Source organism: Thalassophryne amazonica, chromosome 10 (assembly GCF_902500255.1).
Source record: "Thalassophryne amazonica chromosome 10, fThaAma1.1, whole genome shotgun sequence".
Taxonomy (NCBI): domain Eukaryota; kingdom Metazoa; phylum Chordata; class Actinopteri; order Batrachoidiformes; family Batrachoididae; genus Thalassophryne; species Thalassophryne amazonica.
Genome location: NC_047112.1, coordinates 30,584,611 through 30,610,161, shown reverse-complemented (window position 1 = coordinate 30,610,161; position 25,551 = coordinate 30,584,611). Strand labels below are relative to the sequence as shown.

The window sequence follows — 25,551 nt, the reverse complement described above, 5'->3', positions numbered from 1 at the left end:
ATTGTTACGCAGATGATACCCAGCTTTATCTATCCATGAAGCCAGAGGACACACACCAATTAGCTAAACTGCAGGATTGTCTTACAGACATAAAGACATGGATGACCTCTAATTTCCTGCTTTTAAACTCAGATAAAACTGAAGTTATTGTACTTGGCCCCACAAATCTTAGAAACATGGTGTCTAACCAGATCCTTACTTTGGATGGCATTACCCTGACCTCTAGTAATACTGTGAGAAATCTTGGAGTCAGTTTTGATCAGGATATGTCATTCAAAGCGCATATTAAACAAATATGTAGGACTGCTTTTTTGCATTTACGCAATATCTTTAAAATCAGAAAGGTCTTGTCTCAGAGTGATGCTGAAAAACTAATTCATGCATTTATTTCCTCTAGGCTGGACTATTGTAATTCATTATTATCAGGTTGTCCTAAAAGTTCCCTAAAAAGCCTTCAGTTAATTCAAAATGCTGCAGCTAGAGTACTGACGGGGACTAGAAGGAGAGAGCATATCTCACCCATATTGGCCTCTCTTCATTGGCTTCCTGTTAATTCTAGAATAGAATTTAAAATTCTTCTTCTTACTTATAAGGTTTTGAATAATCAGGTCCCATCTTATCTTAGGGACCTCGTAGTACCATATCACCCCAATAGAGCGCTTCGCTCTCAGACTGCAGGCTTACTTGTAGTTCCTAGGGTTTGTAAGAGTAGAATGGGAGGCAGAGCCTTCAGCTTTCAGGCTCCTCTCCTGTGGAACCAGCTCCCAATTCAGATCAGGGAGACAGACACCCTCTCTACTTTTAAGATTAGGCTTAAAACTTTCCTTTTTGCTAAAGCTTATAGTTAGGGCTGGATCAGGTGACCCTGAACCATCCCTTAGTTATGCTGCTATAGACGTAGACTGCTGGGGGGTTCCCATGATGCACTGTTTCTTTCTCTTTTGCTCTGTATGCACCACTCTGCATTTAATCATTAGTGATCGATCTCTGCTCCCCTCCACAGCATGTCTTTTTCCTGGTTCTCTCCCTCAGCCCCAACCAGTCCCAGCAGAAGACTGCCCCTCCCTGAGCCTGGTTCTGCTGGAGGTTTCTTCCTGTTAAAAGGAGTTTTTCCTTCCCACTGTAGCCAAGTGCTTGCTCACAGGGGGTCGTTTTGACCGTTGGGGTTTTACATAATTATTGTATGGCCTTGCCTTACAATATAAAGCGCCTTGGGGCAACTGTTTGTTGTGATTTGGCGCTATATAAAAAAATTGATTGATTGATTGATTAATGAGATCATAAACGCATATGAGGAATGACTGACGTTTTAAGCCTGACGCAGAAAAAGTAGGACGTGGTTCTCTATCTTTATCATTCTGAGAACCCAACATATCTCAACAATGCATCCAGTGAGTCAAAATTTCACACATTCGTGAAATTTTTCTGGGTCAGGCTCAAAGCTTCTCAGCCACCCCTCATATATTGTCAGTATATACATTTCCTCCCTTTAGATCTGGTAGCTGCAAAAACCATAGTTAAATATTAATAACTGCATATGTAGCGGCTGCACTCTGCGTTATGTTGTTATGACTCCGCCCATTCACTCCCCTCGGGACACAAACTCATGATCCTCGGCATGGAAGTTGGACTATAACCAGAAGGCTAAAACCCAGGGCTCTGGCCTTGTGACCAGAGAATCCTTTTGAGCTTTTGGAGTGAGGTTTACTAACTACATCTGCACAGCAACACCTGCTGGCCTCTGTTACACTCACCCCACTAAACTCACTCCCATCCGGGTCACGGCACCACCTTGCTCCCCTCAGGACACGATCTCACGATCCTTGGCATGGGATTCAGACTCTAATCAGAAGGCTAAAACCCAGGACTCTGACCTTGTGACCAGAGAATCCTTTTGAGCTGTTGGGAGTGAGGTTTACTAACTACATCTGCACAGCGGCACCTGCTGGCCTCCGTTACACATAGTTAACTGCTAATAAATACATAATTATATAGCAATCTCAATGAAGCAATAAAAAGAAAAAAACAAACAAACAAACAAAAAAAAAACAGTAAAAGCAAAACAATGACAATAGGCAACTTAGTTAACTGGTTTGAAGACCAAGAAGAAGTGGGTCTTCAATAAGAAACATGATAAATTGTTTAACTGCCAATATTTTTGATGTTGTCAGAAGTTTTCAAGATGGTCTGCAGTGCCCTTGAGCAGATAAATTTGTTTAACATCTGCAAACATAAAGGACGTGTGGAAGTATGTGGGGAGTGAAAGTTACACCATTAAAAAAAAAACAAAAAAAACCCCAGCTATGTATACTTGCGTATGTAAGTGGACCATAAATGAACCTTAAGCCCCCGTACACTGTGTGATCCATTCATCTTCCATCTGCGAAACATGCAATAACATACACTATACCCTGAGCACAGAGACAACACATAGTGTATGGGCAGCTTCACAAGCATGCTGTGCAGCCTTTCCAGGACATTTGAGTTTGGCAGTGGTACTCCAGTCTGATCTAAAATAGCTTTATTCACATAGTACTTGAACTATCAAGACAGTTATCCTAAAACTGAAGATTTGGTGGGTTGGTGGTTTAATTCCTGTTTGTGTATCAGAATGTCACTGACCAAGAAACAGAAGAAGACAGCAGATTCTGGGGTGACTACAAAGTAAAAAGCTTCTTGGACCTCCAGAAACATCAGACTGTGCAAGAGAAAAGTCTGGACTCCAGCAATGCAAAATGACTGCAAAGCGAAACTCACAAGCTGAAAGGTTAATGATGGCTCAACAAGGCTGCTGAAATCCATGCCCTCGCCAAAAAAAAAAAAAAAAAAAAAAGACACCAGAGACTTTTTCAATGCCACGAAGGCGTCTACATTCCCTTCACCGAAGAACAAGCACGTCTTCAAAGCAAGGATGACCTGAGCCTGCTGAAGACCAAAAATGCGATCAGTGTTCTATGTAACGAGCACTTTGAAGACCTCTTGAACACTCAGTTGTGGAGGAGAAGGAAGTGCTCAGCCATGTTGTGAAAACACAAAAGTGTCTTGTACCAAGACAAGACATTGTTGAAGAATTCAATTAAACCCCAAATCTGGAAGAAACTCTCCTCACTATTAAAGGCATGAAAAACAACAATGCACTTGTTGAAGACAACATTCCCATTGGATGCCAGTCCGACACAGGTTACTTCTCCAGCCAAGACTGGAACCCATTTACAGCCTGGGTTAACTGGTACAATGTTTAGCTTAAGTGTCTTGTCAAAAGGACACAGACAGGTAGTGTGAGCGTGAATCAAAACCATGTCTACATATTGACAGGTCAGCTCCTTATCCACTGAGCTACCTGCTCTACTGGTGGTTAAAGGCTCAGCAGCGATTTGCAAGTGTGCATAGGAAACACAAGATGGCAGTGTTGTAACCCACTGGAATTAGTCAATAACGTCTGAAGAAGACTATGAGCTTCATGGGGAAAAAAAATACACATCAATCAAGTGTTGCCAAATGTTCAGTGAGTTCCATGTAAGTCTCCAGAGCCCAATTTACATAAAGAGACACACATGACATGCATGACCAATGAACACACAAAGATGCAGCAAATGATGAGTGAAGATCATATGCGAGACAAGCTAACATCTGCCAATGTTCAGCTGAAAGGGAATGTCGAGCTCGTTAGCGCAGGAGTTCAATAAGAACAAAATGATGCCCTAATGATCTGCTGGTTTATTTTATGACACAACCTCAATCAAGGCAAATTATCCTCTGAGGCAGATTTACAGTCCATTTTTTAATTTGACTCCTGAAACATTCGCTGTGACATGTGCTGCTTTGACACGTTTTAATCTTTCACTCACGGCTGTGATTAGCTCACAGTTTCACTCTGAGGTGTCATAAAAAAAATACCCCCCCCCCCCCCCCCCCCTCCCCCCACCCCAAACCCCCCACCCCCCCCAAAAAAACTTTCTGCAATCATTATTAGCTTGGAGAAATTTTTTTAAATAAGTGACTGATAAAAGACTCAGAAACACGCAGATTCACAAAACACTACAGCAATTTCACACACAGCAATGTTTGCTAAGGGCAGGAACACGGCTCCGTCTAAGCTAACACACACGGTGCTGCCTGTTCAGACCACTGGTTGCTAAGGCAACCACAGTGCACCACCTTTTATTTTAATCAAAGCTAACAAGAGCATTTGGATTCATTTCCAACACAACAGATGGACCCACTGTATGTTTTTTACGGTACATCCAGTCACAACATCTTTGTTCTTCAAGTGATGAAACACACTGGAGCAATTGCTTTAATTGTTTTGTGCGTTATCATTTGCAAGCATTTAATTGTAGTGTGTGCATGCACGCTTGCCCCTGTGGTGAAGTTGCGGAGCAGAAGACAGGACGACTCCTGCCCTAAGAATCCCTTGCACTCTGCTGTGGGAACCTCCTGAGACCTGCCTATCCATCAACATTAAATTAAAGTCCTGCTGGTTCAGTGAGGAGGAAAGTTCAAAGCCAGCATAAAGGGTCACAGCAGGTACTTTGCTACCTGGGGCCCCATGCCAAGTGACATGCTTGGCAGTACAAGTCCTAATTCTGTGACTTTGAATGTTGTAGAGATAGGTGTAATTCCTTGGCTTTGGAAAAGTCTCGGCATTCAACCTGTAAAATGCAGTGAGGGACTGGATTAATAAATGCACAAGTCCATCCATGGTGTGAATTACAGGGGTTCCTGGGGGAGGAGTAAAAACAACAGTTTATGATGATTCAAAACATTTACATATCCCTCTTGCTCTGTATCTCCAGGGTTAAAAATAAGTCAGCAGGCTGCAGAGCCTTCATCTGCCATACTCCAACTGCAGTTTGCCTATTGATGTTAGACAGTTCACTTCCACTGAATCTTTGAAAGCTGATCTTAAAACGTATACACTTTCTAGTGCCTATCATTAGTTTTTTTTGTCTGTTTTATTTTAATTATTGTTGTTGTTGTTGTTCTGCATATTTTATTTGGACCTGAAATTTAAATTTTACCTGTTATTATTGATGTAGGATTTTGTTTTATTGTTGTTCTTATGTTTATATAGCAAATATGTCCAAAAAGACATCTCTACAGAACAAAAGTTAGCTTCATTTTCCACTTTTAACAAAGAACTGACTCTCTAGAGATTTCTGAGGCTGGATTGTCTTAAGCTGAATGGCTGTGTTATCACTTGACTTGGTGTCAGGCACCAAAAGCCCTCAAATCCATTCCACAAAATACCTTGAATTAACAATCCTAAACCTGAAACATATCAAAGTGACAAACTGTTTTGCTAGCTAAGCATGGTGGCAGGAAATGTCAACAGCCAAAGTATACTTTAATCAATTTATAGGATCCCACATCTCCAGAAGTAACCCTCAAAGCATTCGTGTTCATGTCTTATTGCTAAAACAGCCCTCTCAACCAAGCCAGATGGCCAAAAGAACAGAGGCCACACAACAGTCGACATAGGGATGGAACCACAGTGCCCCTTTCGGAAGGACACGGACCCCTCAGTAAACAAATATACTTTCCACAAAGAAAAGAAAAATTTTACCTTCTTTTCCTGTGTTTTTTTACTCAACCAAAGCCAAAATTTATATTTCAGTTTAATCGTTTATACATTTCTTTCATGTGATGTTATGATTATTCCTTTTAGATAAACTGTGGGTGCATGTTTAAATGTTATTTGTTGATTATTAATAAACTAGCGCATTGCAAGTGGGGATCTATGGACTCTAGATTGGGTAGTGTTTATTAAATAGGTAGCTGACATTTTTCAAGGGTTGTAATAAATTATGCAAAGTTTCTATGAGGAAGACATTTTAAAGGAAGAACTCAACCCTTTTATTTCCTGTTAATTACATAATTTTTTAATGTTAATTTCCTGTCTTAATGAAATTTACAAATTGTTAAGGTTCTTGTGATCATATACACACACTATTATTATCATCAACACCATCATTACTGGGAAAATATTTATTAAATTTACTATTGATTACATTCAATATATTTTATTTAATTTGTAAATATCAATTCACAAAAAGGAAAAATGGTAAAAGAAAGGGAAAAAAAATCACTTGAAATGGGTTACTCAACAAAAATATAAACGCAACACTTTTGGTTTTGCTCCCATTTTGTATGAGATGAACTCAAAGATCTAAAACTTTTTCCACATATACAATATCACCATTTCTCTCAAATATTGTTCACAAACCAGTCTAAATCTGTGATAGTGAGCACTTCTTCTTTGCTGAGATAATCCATCCCACCTCACAGGTGTGCCATATCAAGATGCTGATTAGACACCATGATTAGTGCACAGGTGTGCCTTAGACTGCCCACAATAAAAGGCCACTCTGAAAGGTGCAGTTTTATCACACAGCACAATGCCACAGATGTCGCAAGATTTGAAGGAGCGTGCAATTGGCATGCTGACAGCAGGAATGTCAACCAGAACTGTTGCTCGTGTATTGAATGTTCATTTCTCTACCATAAGCCATCTCCAAAGGCGTTTCAGAGAATTTGGCAGTACATCCAACCAGCCTCACAACCGCAGACCACGTGTAACCACACCAGCCCAGGACCTCCACATCCAGCATGTTCACCTCCATGATCGTCTGAGACCAGCCACTCGGACAGCTGCTGGAACAATCGGTTTGCATAACCAAAGAATTTCTGCACAAACTGTCAGAAACTGTCTCAGGGAAGCTCATCTGCATACTCGTCATCCTCATCGGGGTCTCGACCTGACTCCAGTTCGTCGTCGTAACCGATTTGAGTGGGCAAATGCTCACATTTGCTGCCGTTTGGCACGTTGGAGAGGTGTTCTCTTCATGGATGATGCGAAGGAGATGTGTTGCACTGCATGAGGCAAATGGTGGTCACACCAGATACTGACTGGTATCCCCCCCCAATAAAACAAAACTGCACCTTTCAGAGTGGCCTTTTATTGTGGGCAGTCTAAGGCACACCTGTGCACTAATCATGGTGTCTAATCAGCATCTTGATATGGCACACCTGTGAGGTGGGATGGATTATCTCAGCAAAGGAGAAGTGCTCACTATCACAGATTTAGACTGGTTTGTGCACAGTATTTGAGGGAAATGGTGGTATTGTATATGTGGAAAAAGTTTTAGATCATTGAGTTAATCTCATACAAAATGGGAGCAAAACCAAAAGTGTTGCGTTTATATTTTTGTTGAGTATATATGTTTATACATATGTGTATGTGCATATATGAGAAGATATAGGAGTATGTGCATATGTAAATATGTAGGTATGTATGTATATACGTATAGATACATTCAAATATCATTGGTGTTAAAGATATGTAGAAGTGTGTGTATTTATAATGTTTTGTTTATGTGGGTATTGACATGTCTGGAATAAATAAATAAATAAAATATGTGTGCGTAACAGTGTCACTGTACCGACTGAGGCGGTCACCTTATTTTTTATGGCTGATGCCCAAAAGCTCTGACAAAATAGAATCTGACAAAACTAAACATCACCTTAACCCTGCCCTATACCATGTCCTCTGACCTTTGAAAGCTGTCTTCTTTGGTTAATTTTGGCTCCGTCACCAGGTGGAGGCCTCAATAGACCTGCACACACTGCGGTACAGTACAACCCCCACGCTCGCAGCTATTCTGTTTCGTGCATGTTGCTGAGCTGACACCAGTGGTTCTGAAAAGGTGTGTGTATGTGACACCTCAGAATGAGAAGCTAGTGTGGGGGCAAAGTACTACATTGCTGCACCAGCACTGTATGAACATACATAAAACTGACTCCAATTCATCTTCACTGAGAGTTAATTTTAATGCTCCTGAAAAAGTTTTTAAAAACACCAAAAATACTGCACAAAAGGGAATTATACAATAAATAAAGCATAGTGCATTGAATTTTGATGGTTTCATGAAACAATTAAAAGGAAAGAAAATAAACTGAAAGACGTGCACAATGGAATCAGGAAAGAAAACTTACCATCAAGGGCAGATGGTCCTGCATTCTTATTCTCCTCAGCAAGCATGACCTCCTCTACAATGCAAAAAAAGCAAACCAAAAATGAGCAGATGATGTGGTGGAGTGATGGAGGTAATTACATCATTTTGACACTGCATGAATATTTTAAATGTGGCCAAACAAAAAGCTGATTTGTGGAGTAAAGCTCAAACAGATGAATCTTGCATTCCACAATTTACAGGATTAATCATAAGGCTGAAAGCAAAATATAAATTTCCTTTTCTCATTGACTGCCAAATCCTTGCTGTGATTGAACGTAAAGCCACCTGCTCTGTCTATCCACGCCCGGTATCCGTTGAGCTCTCGCTCAATCTGCTGTTGGCGTCTCAGTTTCATGAAAGCCCTACGGTTTTCCACCCTCTCTCTCTCCTTGGCAAACTCCCTGCAGGGAAAAATAAAATAAAATCAATCTTTACTGTATGAGGTTTTGCATGCATGCATGCATTTATTTATGTTTGTATGTATGAATTGCAGTTGTATGTAAGACAGTTAATAGGGAATGAGCTCATGTTGTCAAGAATAAAAGGTCATAAAATCATTCATTCACCCACAAGTGGTGATGAGAGACAAAAGAAAGGGGAAAAAAAATGGCATTTCTGTCTCTTGCTGTGGAGATATCTCATTAACCTTTCTGCAAAACTAATTACATTGTATAGACTTTGACAGCAAGTGCAGAAACAAAACTGCTTGTTTTGAACACTACAGTGATGAGTCAGACTGAGCAATCAGACAAACTAAGACTGTGTAACTGTGATGCAGTTTCAAAGTATGCCTCCACAGGCAGTTTGATGGGGATGTAGCCCCTCAGGAATTTGAATAGCCCCATGATAAGCTCACCAGAAAAGTGACATTTGCCATTGAAAACTGTTTTCAGCCTCATTTTCCCACAGGCTGAGAGAAACAATATCACATGGATGATCTGGTCTGATCGTGCCCTCAGTTTCCATAGCACCCATGTGATATAGTCTGTGCACTGCAAGGATTAACAACAATTCCACACTACTCACACATGGATTACCTGAGGCCAAAATACGGCCATAGGGTATTGCGAAGGTGGTGGGTCAGTCCATCTGTGCTCAACATAAGTCCAGTTCTATTACTGCCAGTCTTCAAATTCACAGTGAACATTCTTGGAACACAGACCTTGGAGAAGTTCAAAGATGGCTAACCTTGGCCTATTTTAAGAGGTTAAAAGTCACACTGCTTCCTATTTTTATGCTCATATAGCCAACAGCATTAATCATGCAAATCTACTTTTTTGGGGGCAGGGGTAGCAAGTAGGTCGGGATTCTGGGAAGGACATGGTGACAGTCACAGTACAGAGGCACCGTGTCATCACTGGCTGGTACTCTCTGGCTGCTAATCCAACATGGCAGAATCTGCTCCAAAACTGCTGTGTTTCTGTGTAAATCTAGCACATTTCTCATACATTATATAAAAGCTAGCGAGAAATAAACACTTCTAAAGCTGGAAACGCTGTTTTTGTAACCTGATAACATCTATGGAGTGATTTGCAAGACATTTTGTGGATGTCAGCGTGCATGCACATCACACGCAGTCAAAGGTAATTTCTGCTTTTCATAAGATTATGTATGCGCACACGCACGCCCTCCTGCAGACGCCATTTAAAAGTAAATAAAACATTGTTCATGATTGATTGATTTTATTCTGCAACATCAATATAAACATACAGAAATGAATGTATCAATGATACACAGATAAAGCATAAACATTTATATACACACACACACATACACAGTTTGTACTGGGATACCAGTTAATCAAGAGCAAAATATAGAGAAGACAATAAGATCTTAATAGTTAATGTAAATAGCAACTGTACCTATAGATATGCACACACAAGAACAAATCAAGCAGCAAAATTAAGACTAGAAAAACAATGGACTGGCATGGTGTGCTGTCGACCACAGGCCAAACATTTGAAGTAAAATTCACATTAATAACAAATAAAAGGGTTGAGTTCCTTTTCTCTTAACTGACTGAATAAGTTTAAAACTTTTCTTGAAAAGGTCAAGCAGTCAAAAGTTCACATTTTGTGCTCATACGGCTGAGGGTATTTTAGCATTGTGTTATAGTTTATTTTTATTATGAAGCTTGTTATTCACTTTGTGTTTGATAGCATAATTTAAAGTGGATTGTTTCCTTGTCAAAGAACCTCACAGCAGCCCAACATTCAGAGAACAGCACCTCAACAACAGCACTCTCTATCCTGACTCTTCTTGTTAGCTGTGCAGCGTTTTGAATATTATGCCTGCAATGTTACAAAAAAAAAAAACCCTTTAAAAGTTAATATACAGTCTGCTTTAAATTTTAAGTTGACTTCACTTTAAATGGTAAGTTGAAGTAACTTTTGACTTTTTCCTGTTTAGTGGTGACAAGAAGTAGTTTACTCCCATGCTGTTTGTGCCTCATGTAAAAACATTAATTAGCTCATTAGCTTCTACTTGCCAACAAGGTGTTTGTGTCATAAATAACTAATGCGCAAATTAAGTTACTTTTTCTTCTTGTTTCATGATGCAGCAACAAGAAGAATGCATTTTCTTCGGGATGCATTTTTTTGACAGATGTGACCAATACGTTGGTGCAACATGTAGTAAGTCTGTGTGGGCCTTTGCGCCTATCCACAGTCCATGGAACAGCACACCAGGCCATTTTCTTCTATAATTGCAGGTATTGAACCCACATGGGTGTGACACCATGTTGTTTCTTCCAGGTCAAGCTGAACAAGCTTGAGAGTCTCAGAATATAGTCGCTGTTTCTTCATATTGAAAAGAAGCAGCTGAGGTGGTTTGGGCATCTGGTGAGGAGTTACCTCTCTAGGGAGGTCTTCCAGGCATGTCCAACTGGGAGGACGCCCCAGGGAAGACCCAGGACAACCTGGAGGTATAATATTTCCCAGCTGGCTTGGGAACATCTTGGGATCCTCCAGGAAGAGTTTGAGGACATAGCCGAGGATAAGAAAGCGTGGGATGAGCTGCTTCATCAATTGCCTTTTTTCAGGTGATTGCATGGGTATTTCCATGTGACTCGCTGTATAGTTTTTGGTCACTTTTCAAGTAATTTTTTGTGTACCTCCCACACATACTTTTTAAGACACCATTCCTTGCATGCATAAAGATTTAAGTAGTCTTTTAATTACAGCATGACTCACGTTACATTAAAACTCCTTTAGTTTCTGAAAAAACAACAACATTATTTTATAGCTACTAAACTGAAAATGCAAGGGAAACACTGTAAAAAACATGGGAAGGTGTAATGAAGCAATTAGCAGAAATCCTCAGTATTTTGCTGCACCACCTTACTGAGAATAATCTTTTTGAGCCACTGCAGTCTGCATGTAGAACGCATCATTGCACAGAGCTCTCACTAAAGTGGTAAATGATCTTCTCCTTGCAATGATTTCAGACACCACTACAGTTCTGGTGCGGTTAGATCTTAGTGCTGCGTTTGATACGGTGGATCACTGTATTCTACTCAATAGGCTGGAGAATCATTTCGGGATTACTGAGAATGTCCTTGCATGGTTGACATCATACCTGACCAGTCATTCTCACTGTGTCTTGTACAACAACACTACCTCCAACCTTGGTGACATAAAATATGGGGTTCCACAGGGGTCTGTCTTAGGCCCCCTGCTTTTCTCCCTTTATATAGGGCCCCTTGGACATGGGATTACCTATCATTGCTATGCTGATGACACTCAGTTGTACATGCCGATAACTGCTGGTAATGTCATACATATAAAATCCTTAGAAGATTGCCTTGCATCAGTGAAAAGCTGGATGTCCAGCAATTTTTTACTTTTAAACTCAGACAAGACCGAAATGATGATTCTTGGTCCAGTGAGACATCGGCATCAGTTTGACCAGGTAATGCTTGACCTAGACTCACGTGTCATACATCACACTGACAGGTGTGATGTATGACAAGTGAGGAACCTTGGGGTGATTTTTGATCCCCTATTGTCCTTTGACCACCACATTAGAGAAATTATCAGGACTGCTTTCTTCCACCTGCAAAATATAGTAAAGATTTGTCCCATCCTGTCTATGGCTGATGCAGAGACCCTGATCCAGGCATTTGTTGCTTCTAGATTGGACTACTGCATTGTTCTATTTTCTGGTTTACCACAGTCCAGCATAAGGGCTCTCCAGTTGGTTCAAAATGCTGCTGCCAGGCTCTTGACAGTAAGCAAAAAGTTCGACCACATTACACCCTTTTTTGTGTCTCTTCACTGGCTTCCTGTCTCTGTGAGGTCAGATTTTAAGGTTCTGCTATTAACCTACAAAATTATTCATGGATTAGTGCCTCCCTACTTAGCTGACCTAATTAAACCCTATGTACCGGCCCAGGTTCTGCGTTCTCAGGGTGCAGGACTACTTTGTGTTGGTGAATAAAAAAGTAATTTCACTGACGAACTCATCCCATCTGCTCAAAGTGATGTTAATCAGTGAAGTCACCTGCTAGAGTCAATGGCTACAAAGAAAACCTGCACCCTCTTGGCCCTTTCTGGAATACTTTGGACACTGGCCTAAGCAGTGGGTCACCCCTCTGAGTCTGGTCTGCTTGAGGTTTCTTCCTCATTATCATCATAGGGAGTTTTTCCTTATCACTGTTGCCTGTGTGCTTGCTCTAGGGGTTGATAGTTAGACCTTACTTGTGTGAAGCACCTTGAGGCAGCTTTGTTGTGATTTGGCACTATATATATATGAAATGAAATAAATTGAAATTCTGTGGTATATTGTGCTAAGTGCCACTGATGCTTCAACAATCTATGAGCTGTTTTCTACAATATCAGTGAGAGGTTGAACTGAAGCAGTAACCTACCCAGACAGGACACCCAGGACCAAGTTAAGGACGAAGAAAGACCCAATGATGATGAGAGGGATGAAGTAGAGCCAGTTCCAACTGGGACCCAATGCATCATCGGCCTGAAACATCAGAATAAGTTTAAACAAAAAGTAAAAACCAAAAAAACAAACAAAAAAAAAACAAACAAACAAAAAAACTAAAGTCAGGCTGGAGCAGATTCATGCTGTCACTGGATGACCTGATGGAAATACAAAAGTGTAGGTGTTTGGGTTCCTGGTGAAGAGTTAAGTTCAAGAGCCTGTCAGCACAGAGCAGACATTCATCTGCTGTGGTGTTAAACAGGACACAGAGAACACATTCTGCAAGAAGCTAATACAGAAGCAAAGAACTGCATCAAACTGCAAACAACGCATAAAAAAGTATCAATATTTGATGTGTTTTATGGTCGCAGCCATCAGTAACTGTATGCATTTTTTTATCCTTAAGACTTAATTTTGAATTTATATAGTCCTTAGATTGCTTGATTTTATGTCTGGTGTTTTATTGCTTGTTGTTGATGTTTTTTTGGTTTTAAATTGTTTTTTAATTTGGTGAAGCACTTCATATACATGCTTGAAAAATGATATTCATTCATTTTCTATACCGACATACTCCATTCAAGGACCATGGGAGGCTGGAGCCAATCCCAGGGGTCATAGAGTGTGAGGCAGGGTGTGTCCCGGACAGGACACAGTCTGTTGCAGGACCACATATAGCTTGACAAACACATTCACACACCTGTGATCAATTTAGAATCCTCAGTTCACCTAATCTGCATGTCTTTCGAAGTGGGAAGAAGCCGGAGCACCAGAGGAAACCCACACAAACATAGGGAAAACATGCAAACTCCACACAGAAAGGACCAGGTGGGAAGCAAACCCATGACCTTCTTGCTGGAAGGCAACAGAGCTAAGCCATTGTCTAAATGTGATATAAATAATAATAATTTATTATTATGCACAAATACATTCATGTCTTCTGCACATGTGTAAGTTTCACTTGAGTAACCAGTCATTCCAGCAAATCACCAGCCTTCATTCCTTCCAACAAAAAACCCTGAAAGAACAGAAAGCCAACTGCAGTTTAATCTGAGAAAGATAAGTGTATCTTTCTCAGATTATTGAAGTAAAATAGCAAAGTATATATGCTTTGACAAACGGGGTGTGACATAGGCTATTGAGCACTTTAGTGGTAGTTGTAGTAATTCAGGGAAGAGGCACTTTTGTGTTGCATCATCTGCAAGTGTACAAAAAGGTTGGTGTCATAATTTTCTATTCTCTTCTTTTTCCTTTGAACTTTTTATCTCTTCATTTTTTGCAAGTAACAGTAGCGTAGTAGTCATACTTTAGTCGCACCCTAATAGTTCTCTGGAATCCAGGATAGGTGGGAAGTGATAGCTTTGTTGGTGAAGATGAAGTTTTATTCAGTATCTGAAAGAAACCCGCCCTGCAGTAGGTAATCCGCTTGTAGCAGCTATAATGTTTAGAGGCAGTTATGTGGGTTAAGAGACACACAAGAAAAAGAAAAGTTGATCAAAAGTGTCCAGCATACCAACACCACATTAACATTTCAAAAGTATCAGGCATTTGTTGAAAATGTGCGGGCTTTGAAACAGTTAAACTCACCAACAATAGCATATGTGACTTCATTTCCATAAAATTCAACTACAGAAATTTGAGCTTGACCACTGACCTGAACTGTTACCTATTCTTCCCAAAGTCAGACAATTTCTTCCCATCCATCGGCCCAATACAACTGCCAGGTTTGATCATAATTGTATTTGGTGGTCTTAGTGGTGGACACAGTTAACCGAAAAGGTCACTTCAATAACACTTAATCCATGAACTGAAAAGTTAGCTGCCGCAACGCTAAATTAATACACTAATAAAAAAGGTAAACTACGCCACTGCTAATCTCCAATTTATATGAATTTCGCTTTGGCTAAATTCTGATTCTCAAAAAAAAAAAACAAAAAAAAACCACAATCAGAAAAATAGTCCCAGAGAGCTTGAAGTGTTGAAGTGCAGGTATATCTAGTGATAAATCTTTCTGGAATATTATAGCATCATAAGTGAACTGAACTGCAGAATTACACAATGCTACCCAGCAGCTGCTGCATCGACCAATCACGTGTTACACTTACACATTGATGGCCAGACTAAAATTACGCAAGTTGGAGTTGTGTATAAGCTCCAACAGGAACAAATGTATGATGTCAGGGTTTACAAACATTTTTGACTATTAAACTAAAACAAAATGTCAATCAGGGGTGGGTGGCCAAGTGGTCGTTCACCTCCGTTTCTGTGCAGAAGGTTCCTGGTTCAAACCCCACCCCTGCCACATTTCTCCATGCAATGTGGAGCTGCATCAGGAAGGGCATCTGGCGTAAAACCTGTGCCAATTCAACATGCAGATCTACCTTGGATTTTCTGTGTTGACCCTGAGTGCAAACGAGGGAGCAGCTGAAGGGACTTAAACTTAAAAAAAAAACAAAAAAAAAAACAGACCTAAAGTTGGTGGAAGTAAATTTAGCAGAACCTAATTGGTCCCCAAATGGTTTTCAGTTAGCTGAAAATATAATCCACGAATAAAAAAGTTAGCAGATTATCAGAAATGCATCCAGTAGTGGTTCTTAAGTTATCCTGTTAAACATATAGTGCAATCATAGTTATATAGAGACAAAGACAATCACAGGGTGCAGCTCAGGCGGCATCACAAATGATAAGATTAAAGTTGTGAGACATTTTATGTCTTGGCAGAAGTATTAGCTGTGAGTGTTGTTCTATTTAATGGGATAACAGCTCATTAAAAAAATCGACCATTATAATATGTTGTGCTTCCAAACGCCCATTAAATCGAACATAACAATAAATTGTGCTTCTAACACAGGAGTCACCAACCCTGTTCAAGCACCTGCCCCGCATGTGTTCTAACTCTCCCTGTTCCACTCCCAGGCAATTAACTCTATCAGGTGTTCTCAGACAATCAAGAGACAATCAGTTATGGTTAGGGTGGGGGAAAGGAGTAGGATTAAGTTCTGGTTAGGGTTGGGGGTAGGAGTAGGGTTAGCAAATAGTGGGTTAAAAAAAACCCCCGTCACAAAAATTTGACTCATTTCGTGATGGGAGGATGAAAAAAAAAAGTGAGACTGGGCTGGACCAAACAGGTCTTCGCACACTGCCCTTTCCTCGGCCATGTCCTCAAACTCTTCCTGGGGGATCTTGAGACATTCATCAGCCAAGTGGGAAAAATAATCCCTCTCCCAGGAGTCTCCTCCCAGTTGGATGTGCCTGGAAGACCTCCCTAGGGAGAGAACCAGGGGCATACTCGCCAGATGCCCAAACCACCTCAGCCGGCTCCTTTCGACATGAAGAAGCAGCAGCAGCTCAACTTCCAGTCCCTCCCAGATATTGGAGATCATCATCTTGTCTAAGAGTGTAAGCCCAGACACCCTAGGGAGGAATCTCATTTCTACCGTTTGTATCCATAACCTTGTTCTGTTGGTCATTACCCAAAGTTCATGACCAATAAGAGAAGACTGGCCTGGAAATCGACTGGTAAATCTAGAGTCTCGCCTTCTGACTCAGCTCCTTGTCACCATGGCGGTCCGGTAGAGTGTCAGTAAAACATCAGATGTAGTCCCAATGCATCTATTGATCTCACGTGCCATCTTACCCCAACTCGTGAACAAGAGCCCAAGATACTTCAACTCTTCCACTTTGGGCAGTAAGTCTCCTCTGATCCAGACGGGAAAATCCACCCGTTTCTGACAGGAGACCATGGTTTCAGATTTGGAAGTGCTGATAACCATCCCGCTCATTTCCCACTCAGGCTCAAATCACTATCTATCTATGGTCATGCTATAGTCATACTTACTAACAGTTGTATCTTCATTCGGTAATAAAAATGCAAAAAAAAAAAAAAAACAAAACTTAAAAATATAATTAAAAAGGAACTGAACTGTTGAGCCTTCGCAGCTAATCACAATTACCACCAATTAAAGTTAAATAAAGTGATATTACTGTTACAGCTGCACTGTAGCAGGTGTCTGAGTGATTATTTCAAAAACCTAAAGATGAATAAAACTCTAAAAATGCTGTGAGTCTGCACCATTCAGACAAAAACAGGTGTGTACAAGCAGAAACAAAATCCTCCTATAAATGTTGTTCTCCATGGAGATGAGAAGCTTTATGTACAGCATTCTGACCTAATTAGAATATTGATCGCTCTTTTGCTTGGCTGCAGCATGAGGTGAATGTGACCGGACTTAAATTTTGGGGATGAAATGTCAGCATGAAATCATGCTGCTGGTTGTCTGCTCATGCAAGAAGGCTGATGAAGCTAAGTGCTGTATCCCCTCGCTGTCTACATCTGGATCACATTATTAGTCTAAATGGAACTTTGATTCCAGTGTGCGGGAAGCTTACCACTTTGTTAATACGCATTTGAACAGATATAAGGTGTTTTACAGAGATGCTCATTTTTAAATTAAACTTCTTCAGGTTCTGGCCAGTTCGTTCTGTCATGTGCTGGGTAAGCATGGCACAGAAGGAGGTTGAACACAAATGCAGACTCAAAATACTGAGGTATACGTTAAAGGCTTTATCTCAGAAATCAGGGTTCAGTACACAGGAAGGCAGTCTGAGAAGCAGCAGTACAGGCAGGGGTCAGGCAGAGGTGTAGTCAACAACAAGCACAGTTCCAAAATACCAGGAGACACAATACATGGGCTGAGGCAGGAGAAAGGTTAAAAAACAAAGCACAGTCAAAAATGGTTAGGCAAATACAGAGCAAAAAACAAAGGCTGGAACGTGGACAAGAAATCACAACAACTGGGAGAGAGTGGAGAAAGTGAGGGGCTTAAATAGCAGGTGTAGTAATTAGCGAAACAAGGCACAGTTGTCAAGGAAGGTTCTGGAAGGGGTGTGGTCAGATGAGACAGAGGTGAGACAGGAGTCAAGAGAGTGCAGGAAGACAGAGCAGACAGAATTACAATGAAGGTGAGAGAAGCTGGTGCAAGATAGTACAGTAAGACAAATGCAAAGTGAACAGGACCTGACAAGATGGTGAACCTAACCACAGTGATCAAAATAAAACACCAACACAAAAGATGAACAAAACCCAAGTCCCAATAAACAAGAAATAAAATAAAGAAAACCCGACATGAAGGAACAACGTATTAAACCACGAAACAAATGTAAGAACTGAAAAGAGCTAAACAAGAAAATAAAGACTAAGACCAAACCACAATAAACAGATAATTCAACATAAGACAAAAGAAAAGCAAACAGGAAATAAAACTAATGAATATACAAAGGTAGGACTGAAACTAGATACATGAAAGATAAACAGGAAATAACTGAAACAGAATATAAAACCACTGACAAAAGTATTACACACAAGATAATCAGAACCGAAGTATGACAAGACTAGATTAATAACTAAAATAAAATGACCAAATAAAAACAATAGGGGACAAAACATGACTGGGCCAGACTGGGGCTGAAACCTGACAATTTCAAATCAGTATTCCACAAGGACACCTGGTGGCTGAAGAACTAGGAACTGCAGTATTAACATGCTGCTCCTGTGATAAAAGATCTTTTTGTCTCCTTTCCAGGGATTACTCTCTAAGTTTGAGGTCACTGTCAGGTATTCTGTTGATTCACTGTATGTTCATTACACAACAAGAACATGATAAGACTACAGATATGCTACAAAACAGTTCAGATAAGCAAAAAGTGAAGTTTTTGATTTCCTCGCATAATGAACTTTTGTTAAAGAAAATGCTAGAATACATGACAAACCAAGCTAAACTATTAACTGGTGTGTAAAGTAACTTTATTTCTTTTAGAGTTCTTGAAAAAGTAGTCCCACAACAATGCATGACTTGTCTGTCTGATAATAATCTTTTTAAACCATTACAATCAGCATTTAGGACCCACCATTACCAAGAAACGACAGTACACATTGAATGATCTTCATTTTTAAATGGTCCATGGGCCAAGCAGGTTTTCGATATCGCTTAAGGGAGCTAAACAGCACTTACAATCCAGCCTCAGTGTACCATGGCCTACACAAAACTGGATGTACTTTTGACCGAAATTGGAGTAGCTTTAACTTTTGATCCCTGTACAAACTGAAACTGACCTATGTCACCATTTTTGCTGTTTTTACCCGATAACATTCAGTTCTAGTGAGTCCAAACTATTCCTTTTTGGAATCATTATGATCACACATATAATGTGGAATACATTTCAATATGACTGGAGCATTTTAAAATTTTGACTTTGGTGTAATTCTTCATTGACCCCTACCTGACTACAGCTACCACCCTGGGATGACTGTCATACAAAAATGTAGACCATGGTACACGAAGGCTGGTTTGTAGGTGTTATTTAGACAATAATGATTAGATTATAATTGACTACTACTCATGGACTAAATGTATTCTATTTCTGATTTGGTATTGTAGAATTTCAACTAATTCACAATACTGCTGCTGGAGTTCTGACCAGTTCAAGGACACTGTTTTTGTTGTTCTTTTGTTTCTTTTTTCTATTTTTGTTTCTTCTGTTTGTTACAAAATTCTTGTATAATCTGTAAAAACCTTGTAACTTTTAGAATGGCCTAAGTAGTTGGACACCCCTCTGAGTCTGGTCTACTTGAGGTAGATCATCAACAGAGGGAGATTTTTCCTTGCTTTTGTTATGTTATTACAACCTTATTCCAAAATGGAGAAAATTCATTTTCCCCTTAAAATTCTACTCACAACACCCCATAATGACATGAAAAATGCTTTTTCTTAAAATGTTTTGCAAATTTATATATATATTTATATATATATATAAAATCACTTCCTGCTGAAAGATAAACCGTCACCCCACTCTGAGGTCAAGAGCGCTCTGGAGCAGGTTTTCATCCAGGATGTCTATGTACATTGCTGCATTTATCTTTCCCTCAATCCTGACTAGTTTCCCAGTTCCTGCTGCTGAAAAATATCCCCACAGCATGATGCTGGCACCATCATGCTGTGGGGATTCCAATTAAGCTGTTGAAACATCTCAAGGATGATCAGTGGAAACAGGAAGCATCTGAGCTCAATTTTGAGCATCATGGCAAAGGGTGTGAATACTTATGTACACGTGATTTATTAGTTCATATATATATATATATATATATATATATATATATATATATATATATATATATATATATATATATATATAGGAAAATATGTATTTGAACACCCTGCGATTTTGCAAGTTCTCCCATTTAGAAATCACGGAGGGGTCTGGAATTTTCATCTTAGGTGCATGTCCACTGTGAGAGACATAATCTAAAAAAAAAAAAAAAAAGAAAAATCCAGAAATCACAATGTATGATTTTTTTAAATAATTTATTTGTATGTTACTGCTGCAAATAAGTATTTGAACACCTGTGAAAATCAATGTTAATATTTGGTACAGTAGCCTTTGTTTGCAATTACAGAAGTCAAATGTTTCCTGTAGTTTCTCACCAGGTTTGCACACACTGCAGCAGGGATTTTGGTCCACTCCTCCATACAGATCTTCTCCAAATCTTTCAGGTTTGGAGTTTCAGCTCCCTCCAAAGATTTTCTATTGAGTTCATGTCTGGAGACTGACCAGGCCACTCCAGGACCTTGAATTGCTTCTTACAAAGCCCCTCCTTAGTTGCCCTGGCTGTGTGTTTGAGGCCATTGTCATGCTGGAAGACCCAGCCATGACCCATCTTCAATGCTCTTACTGAGGGAAGGAGGTTGTTTGCCAAAATCTCGCAATCATGACCCCATCCATCCTCCCTTCAATACGGTGCAGTCGTCCTGTCCCCTTTGCAGAAGAGCACCCCCAGAGTATGATATTTCCACTGTTGTGTGGGCCGCTGAAGAGGAGGTACTGCTGGCCCACCACCACTAGAGGGCGCCCTGCCTGGAGTGCGGGCTCCAGGCACCGGAGGGCGCTGCTGCCTAACGGGAGCAGCCAGGATGACAGCTGTCATCCATCACTGGAGACAGCTGATCCCAATTAACACGGAGGTATATCAGCAGGACGGCATCTCCACCTCATTTGCCGAGATATCGCCTAACCAAAGAGGTAACGTACTCAGCCAATTGTGTTGTTGAACATAATACTTTGTTGCTTTTGCGCAGATAGTGAGTGGAACAGCAGGAGACTGTATTGGACCTGTTGATAAGTACTCACATTCCTGCACTAACCTGTATCATTGTTAACGAGAGGTGGAGGTGGACTCTCCACCCTCCGTGTTGCTGGGTGCAGCCGCATCCACACCTGACTGTTTTTGTTCCTTGCCAGCAGTACCGGATCCGACGAGCGGAGGCAGTGGCCACCTGGGGATTCGGGACTTGGCGGCTCCAGTATTCCCGGGGTTCGGTGGCAGAGGAAATCGGGGTGGTTCCGGTTCGACTTGGACAGACGTCTCCTATCGTCGAGCCTGCCCACACGACACCGTTGTTATTGGACTTAGTCGCAATATTATAATCGGCTGTGTTGTTGTGCCTGTTTTCACAACAGTAAAAACAGTGTTATTTGACTCCTCCATTGTCCGTTCATTTGCGCCCCCTGTTGTGGGTCCGTGTTCCTACACTTTCACAACAGGATATCTCGGCCAGAGTCATGGATCCCGAGGGGCGTCAACCGGCTGTTGAACGGCCAATGGAAGAACAGGACGCGCAGGCGTCCGCAGGAGGGGTAATCGGTGAGTTGCAGCGGATCCTCTCCGCTTTCACGACTCGGTTAGATTTGATGACCGAGCAGAACGTCCTCCTGAACCGCAGGGTGGAGGCTCTCGCCGCGCAGGTGGAAGCGCGCCCTCCGGGCGCCGCTGCGGCTCTCCCTCCCGTAGACCCTGTGCGTAACATTGACGTTCCACTGGTCGTTCAACGACCCCTCCCACCTTCCCCGGAAGCATACATAAGCCCCCCAGAGCCGTACGGAGGCTGTGTGGAGACGTGCGCAGATTTTCTTATGCAGTGTTCGCTTGTCTTCGCACAGCGTCCAGTCATGTACGCAACCGATGCTAGCAAGGTAGCTTATGTAATAAACCTGCTTCGCGGCGAGGCACGCGCTTGGGCTACAGCGCTTTGGGAGCAAAAGTCACGGCTCCTTCAGACATATGATGGGTTTGTGAGGGAGTTCAGAATCGTGTTCGATCACCCCAATAGAGGAGAAACCGCTTCAACCGTGCTACTGTCGATGAGACAGGGGCGTCGGCGCGCAGCTGCCTATGCAGTCGACTTCCGCATTGCGGCTGCGAGGTCCGGCTGGAATAGCACTGCCATCCGCGCCGCCTTTGTAAACGGACTGTCGTTGGTTCTCAAGGAGCACCTGGTGGCTAAGGACGAACCGCGGGATTTAGACGGGCTAATCGATCTTGTCATACGGTTAGACAACCGGTTAGAAGAACGTCGGCGGGAACGAGACGAAGGGCGTGGCCGGGCATGCGCCGTCCCTCTCCCTTCCAGATCCGACCGCGCTCCGCCTTCCCCACGCTCCACGGCCCCTGCGCTCCGTGGGGCCACAGCTCCCCCTGCTGACGAAGCTAAAGACACGAGTAGGGCAACATTTAGGGCACCAGATGCACAGAGGAGGCAGGCCCACGGAGCTTGTTTTGTTTGTGGCTCGACAGAGCACCACGTCAGAGACTGCCCCGAGCGGTCAAACTCCAAATGCCCGCCCCTAGAGACTGGGCTAGGGGTGGGTCGAGACATTCACGTGGGACACACCCACATTGCTACACGACTCCCAGTCACGATCCTGTATGAGGACTCAACCCTGAAGGCCCCAGCACTGGTGGACACGGGCTCTGAGGGGAATCTGTTGGACAGCAGATGGGCCAGGGAGATAGGGCTCCCTCTGGTGGCGCTCACCTCGCCTGTACAGGTTCGGGCACTAGATGGCTCCCTACTACCACCGATCACGCATAAGACGCCACCTGTAACTCTGGTGGTGTCAGGAAATCACCGGGAGGTGATCGAGTTTTTTGTGACTCAGGCCACCTCCCGTGTGGTTTTAGGATTTCCCTGGATGTTGAAGCACAATCCCCGGATCGATTGGCCGTCCGGGGTAGTGGTTCAGTGGAGTGAGACCTGCCATCGGGTGTGTCTAGGTTCCTCGGTTCCTCCCGGCTCCCAGGCTAAGGAGGAGGTCAGAGTCCCGCCCAATCTGGGGACGGTGCCGGTGGAGTACCACGACCTTGTCGACGTGTTCAGCAAGGATCTGGCTCTCACACTTCCCCCCCACTGTCCGTATGATTGTGCCATTGATTTGGTTCCGGGCAGTGAGTACCCGTCCAGTAGACTGTACAACCTCTCACGGCCTGAGCGTGAATCAATGGAGACCTACATCCGGGACTCATTAGCTGCCGGGTTGATCCGGAATTCCACCTCCCCGATGGGCGCAGGTTTCTTTTTTGTGGGCAAAAAAGACGGCGGACTTCGTCCATGCATTGATTACAGGGAGCTGAACGAGATCACGGTTCGCAACCGATACCCGTTGCCCCTGTTGGATTCGGTGTTCACGCCCCTGCATGGAGCCCAAATCTTCACCAAGCTCGATCTTAGAAATGCGTATCATCTGGTTCGGATCCGGAAGGGAGACGAGTGGAAAACGGCATTTAACACCCCCTTAGGTCACTTTGAGTACCTGGTCATGCCGTTCGGCCTCACAAACGCCCCCGCAACGTTCCAAGCATTAGTTAATGATGTCTTGCGGGATTTCCTGCACCAGTTCGTCTTCGTATATCTAGACGATATACTCATCTTTTCTCCGGATCCTGAGACTCATGTCCGGCATGTACGTCAGGTCCTGCAGCGGTTGTTGGAGAACCGGCTGTTTGTGAAGGGCGAGAAGTGTGAGTTCCACCGCACGTCTTTGTCCTTCCTGGGGTTCATCATCTCCTCCAACTCCGTCACTCCTGATCCGGCCAAGGTTGCGGCGGTGAGAGACTGGCCCCAACCCACAAGCCGTAGGAAGTTGCAACAGTTCCTAGGCTTTGCTAATTTCTACAGGAGGTTCATTAAGGGCTACAGTCAGGTAGTTAGCCCCCTGACAGCCCTGACCTCACCAAAAGTCCCCTTCACCTGGTCGGATCGGTGCGATGCCGCATTCAAGGAGTTGAAACGGCGCTTCTCGTCTGCACCTGTTCTGGTGCAGCCCGATCCTAGTCGCCAGTTAGTGGTTGAAGTGGACGCCTCGGACTCAGGGATAGGAGCCGTGCTGTCCCAGAGCGGGAAGACCGATAAGGTCCTTCACCTGTGTGCCTATTTTTCCCGCAGGTTGACCCCAGCCGAACAGAACTATGACGTCGGCAATCGAGAGCTCCTCGCGGTGAAAGAGGCTCTTGAGGAGTGGAGACATCTGTTGGAGGGAACGTCTGTGCCATTCACGGTTTTCACTGACCACCGGAACCTGGAGTATATCAGGACCGCCAAGCGGCTGAATCCCAGGCAAGCCCGCTGGTCACTGTTCTTCGGCCGTTTTGACTTCCGGATCACCTACCGTCCCGGGACCAAAAACCAAAGATCGGATGCTTTGTCCCGGGTACATGAAGATGAGGTCAAAACGGAGTCGTCGGATCCCCCGGATCCCATCATCCCGGAGTCCGCTATCGTGGCCGCCCTCACCTGGGACGTGGAGAAGACCGTCCGGGAGGCCCTGACACGAGACCCGGACCCCGGAACCGGACCGAAGAACAAACTCTACGTCCCACCAGAAGCCAGGGCTGCAGTTCTGGACTTCTGTCACGGTTCTAAGCTCTCCTGTCATCCTGGGGTGCGAAGAACCGTGGCAGTCATCCGGCAGCGCTTCTGGTGGGCGTCCCTGGAGGCCGACGTCCGGGGTTACATCCAGGCCTGTACCACCTGCGCCAGGGGCAAGGCCGACCACCGCAAGACATCGGGATTGCTACAGCCGCTGCCCGTGCCTCATCGCCCCTGGTCTCACATCGGCCTGGATTTTGTCACGGGTCTCCCGCCGTCCCAGGGAAATACCGTCATTCTCACTATAGTGGACCGATTCTCCAAGGCGGCCCACTTCGTGGCCCTCCCGAAGCTACCAACGGCCCAGGAGACAGTGGACCTCCTAGTCCACCACGTCGTCCGTCTGCATGGGATACCATCAGACATCGTCTCCGATCGCGGTCCCCAGTTCTCCTCGCATGTTTGGAGGAGCTTTTGCCGGGAACTGGGGGCCACGGTCAGTCTCTCGTCCGGGTATCACCCCCAGACCAACGGACAAGCAGAACGGGCCAACCAGGAGATGGAGCAGACCCTACGCTGTGTGACAGCCGCACACCCGACGGCCTGGAGTACCCACCTGGCCTGGATCGAGTACGCCCACAACAGTCAAGTGTCATCAGCCACCGGCCTCTCCCCTTTCGAGGTGTGCTTGGGGTATCAACCCCCGTTGTTTCCGGTGGTTGAGGGGGAGGTCGGTGTGCCCTCAGTCCAGGCCCACCTACGGAAGTGCCGTCGGGTGTGGCGTACCGCCCGTTCTGCTTTGTTAAAGGCCCGGACGAGGGCGAAGAACCATGCAGACCGGCGGCGGGCCCCGGCTCCCACGTATCGTCCTGGGCAGGAAGTGTGGTTGTCCACCAAGGACATTCCCC

General features: G+C 43.4%; 1 protein-coding gene across 2 annotated transcripts in view; it reads right to left on the bottom strand.

Moving 5' to 3' along the window:
* Positions 1-25,551, bottom strand: part of LOC117518538 (voltage-dependent R-type calcium channel subunit alpha-1E-like) — a 107,313-nt gene that overhangs the window by 69,083 nt on the left and 12,679 nt on the right. For both annotated transcript variants that reach the window (XM_034179686.1, XM_034179687.1), the window contains exons 3-5: positions 12,883-12,986; positions 8,301-8,416; positions 7,996-8,049 (exon numbers count right to left, since the gene is read on the bottom strand). In XM_034179686.1, the coding sequence (XP_034035577.1) occupies positions 7,996-8,049; positions 8,301-8,416; positions 12,883-12,986 (274 nt within the window). The remainder of the gene's footprint in view (positions 1-7,995; positions 8,050-8,300; positions 8,417-12,882; positions 12,987-25,551) is intronic.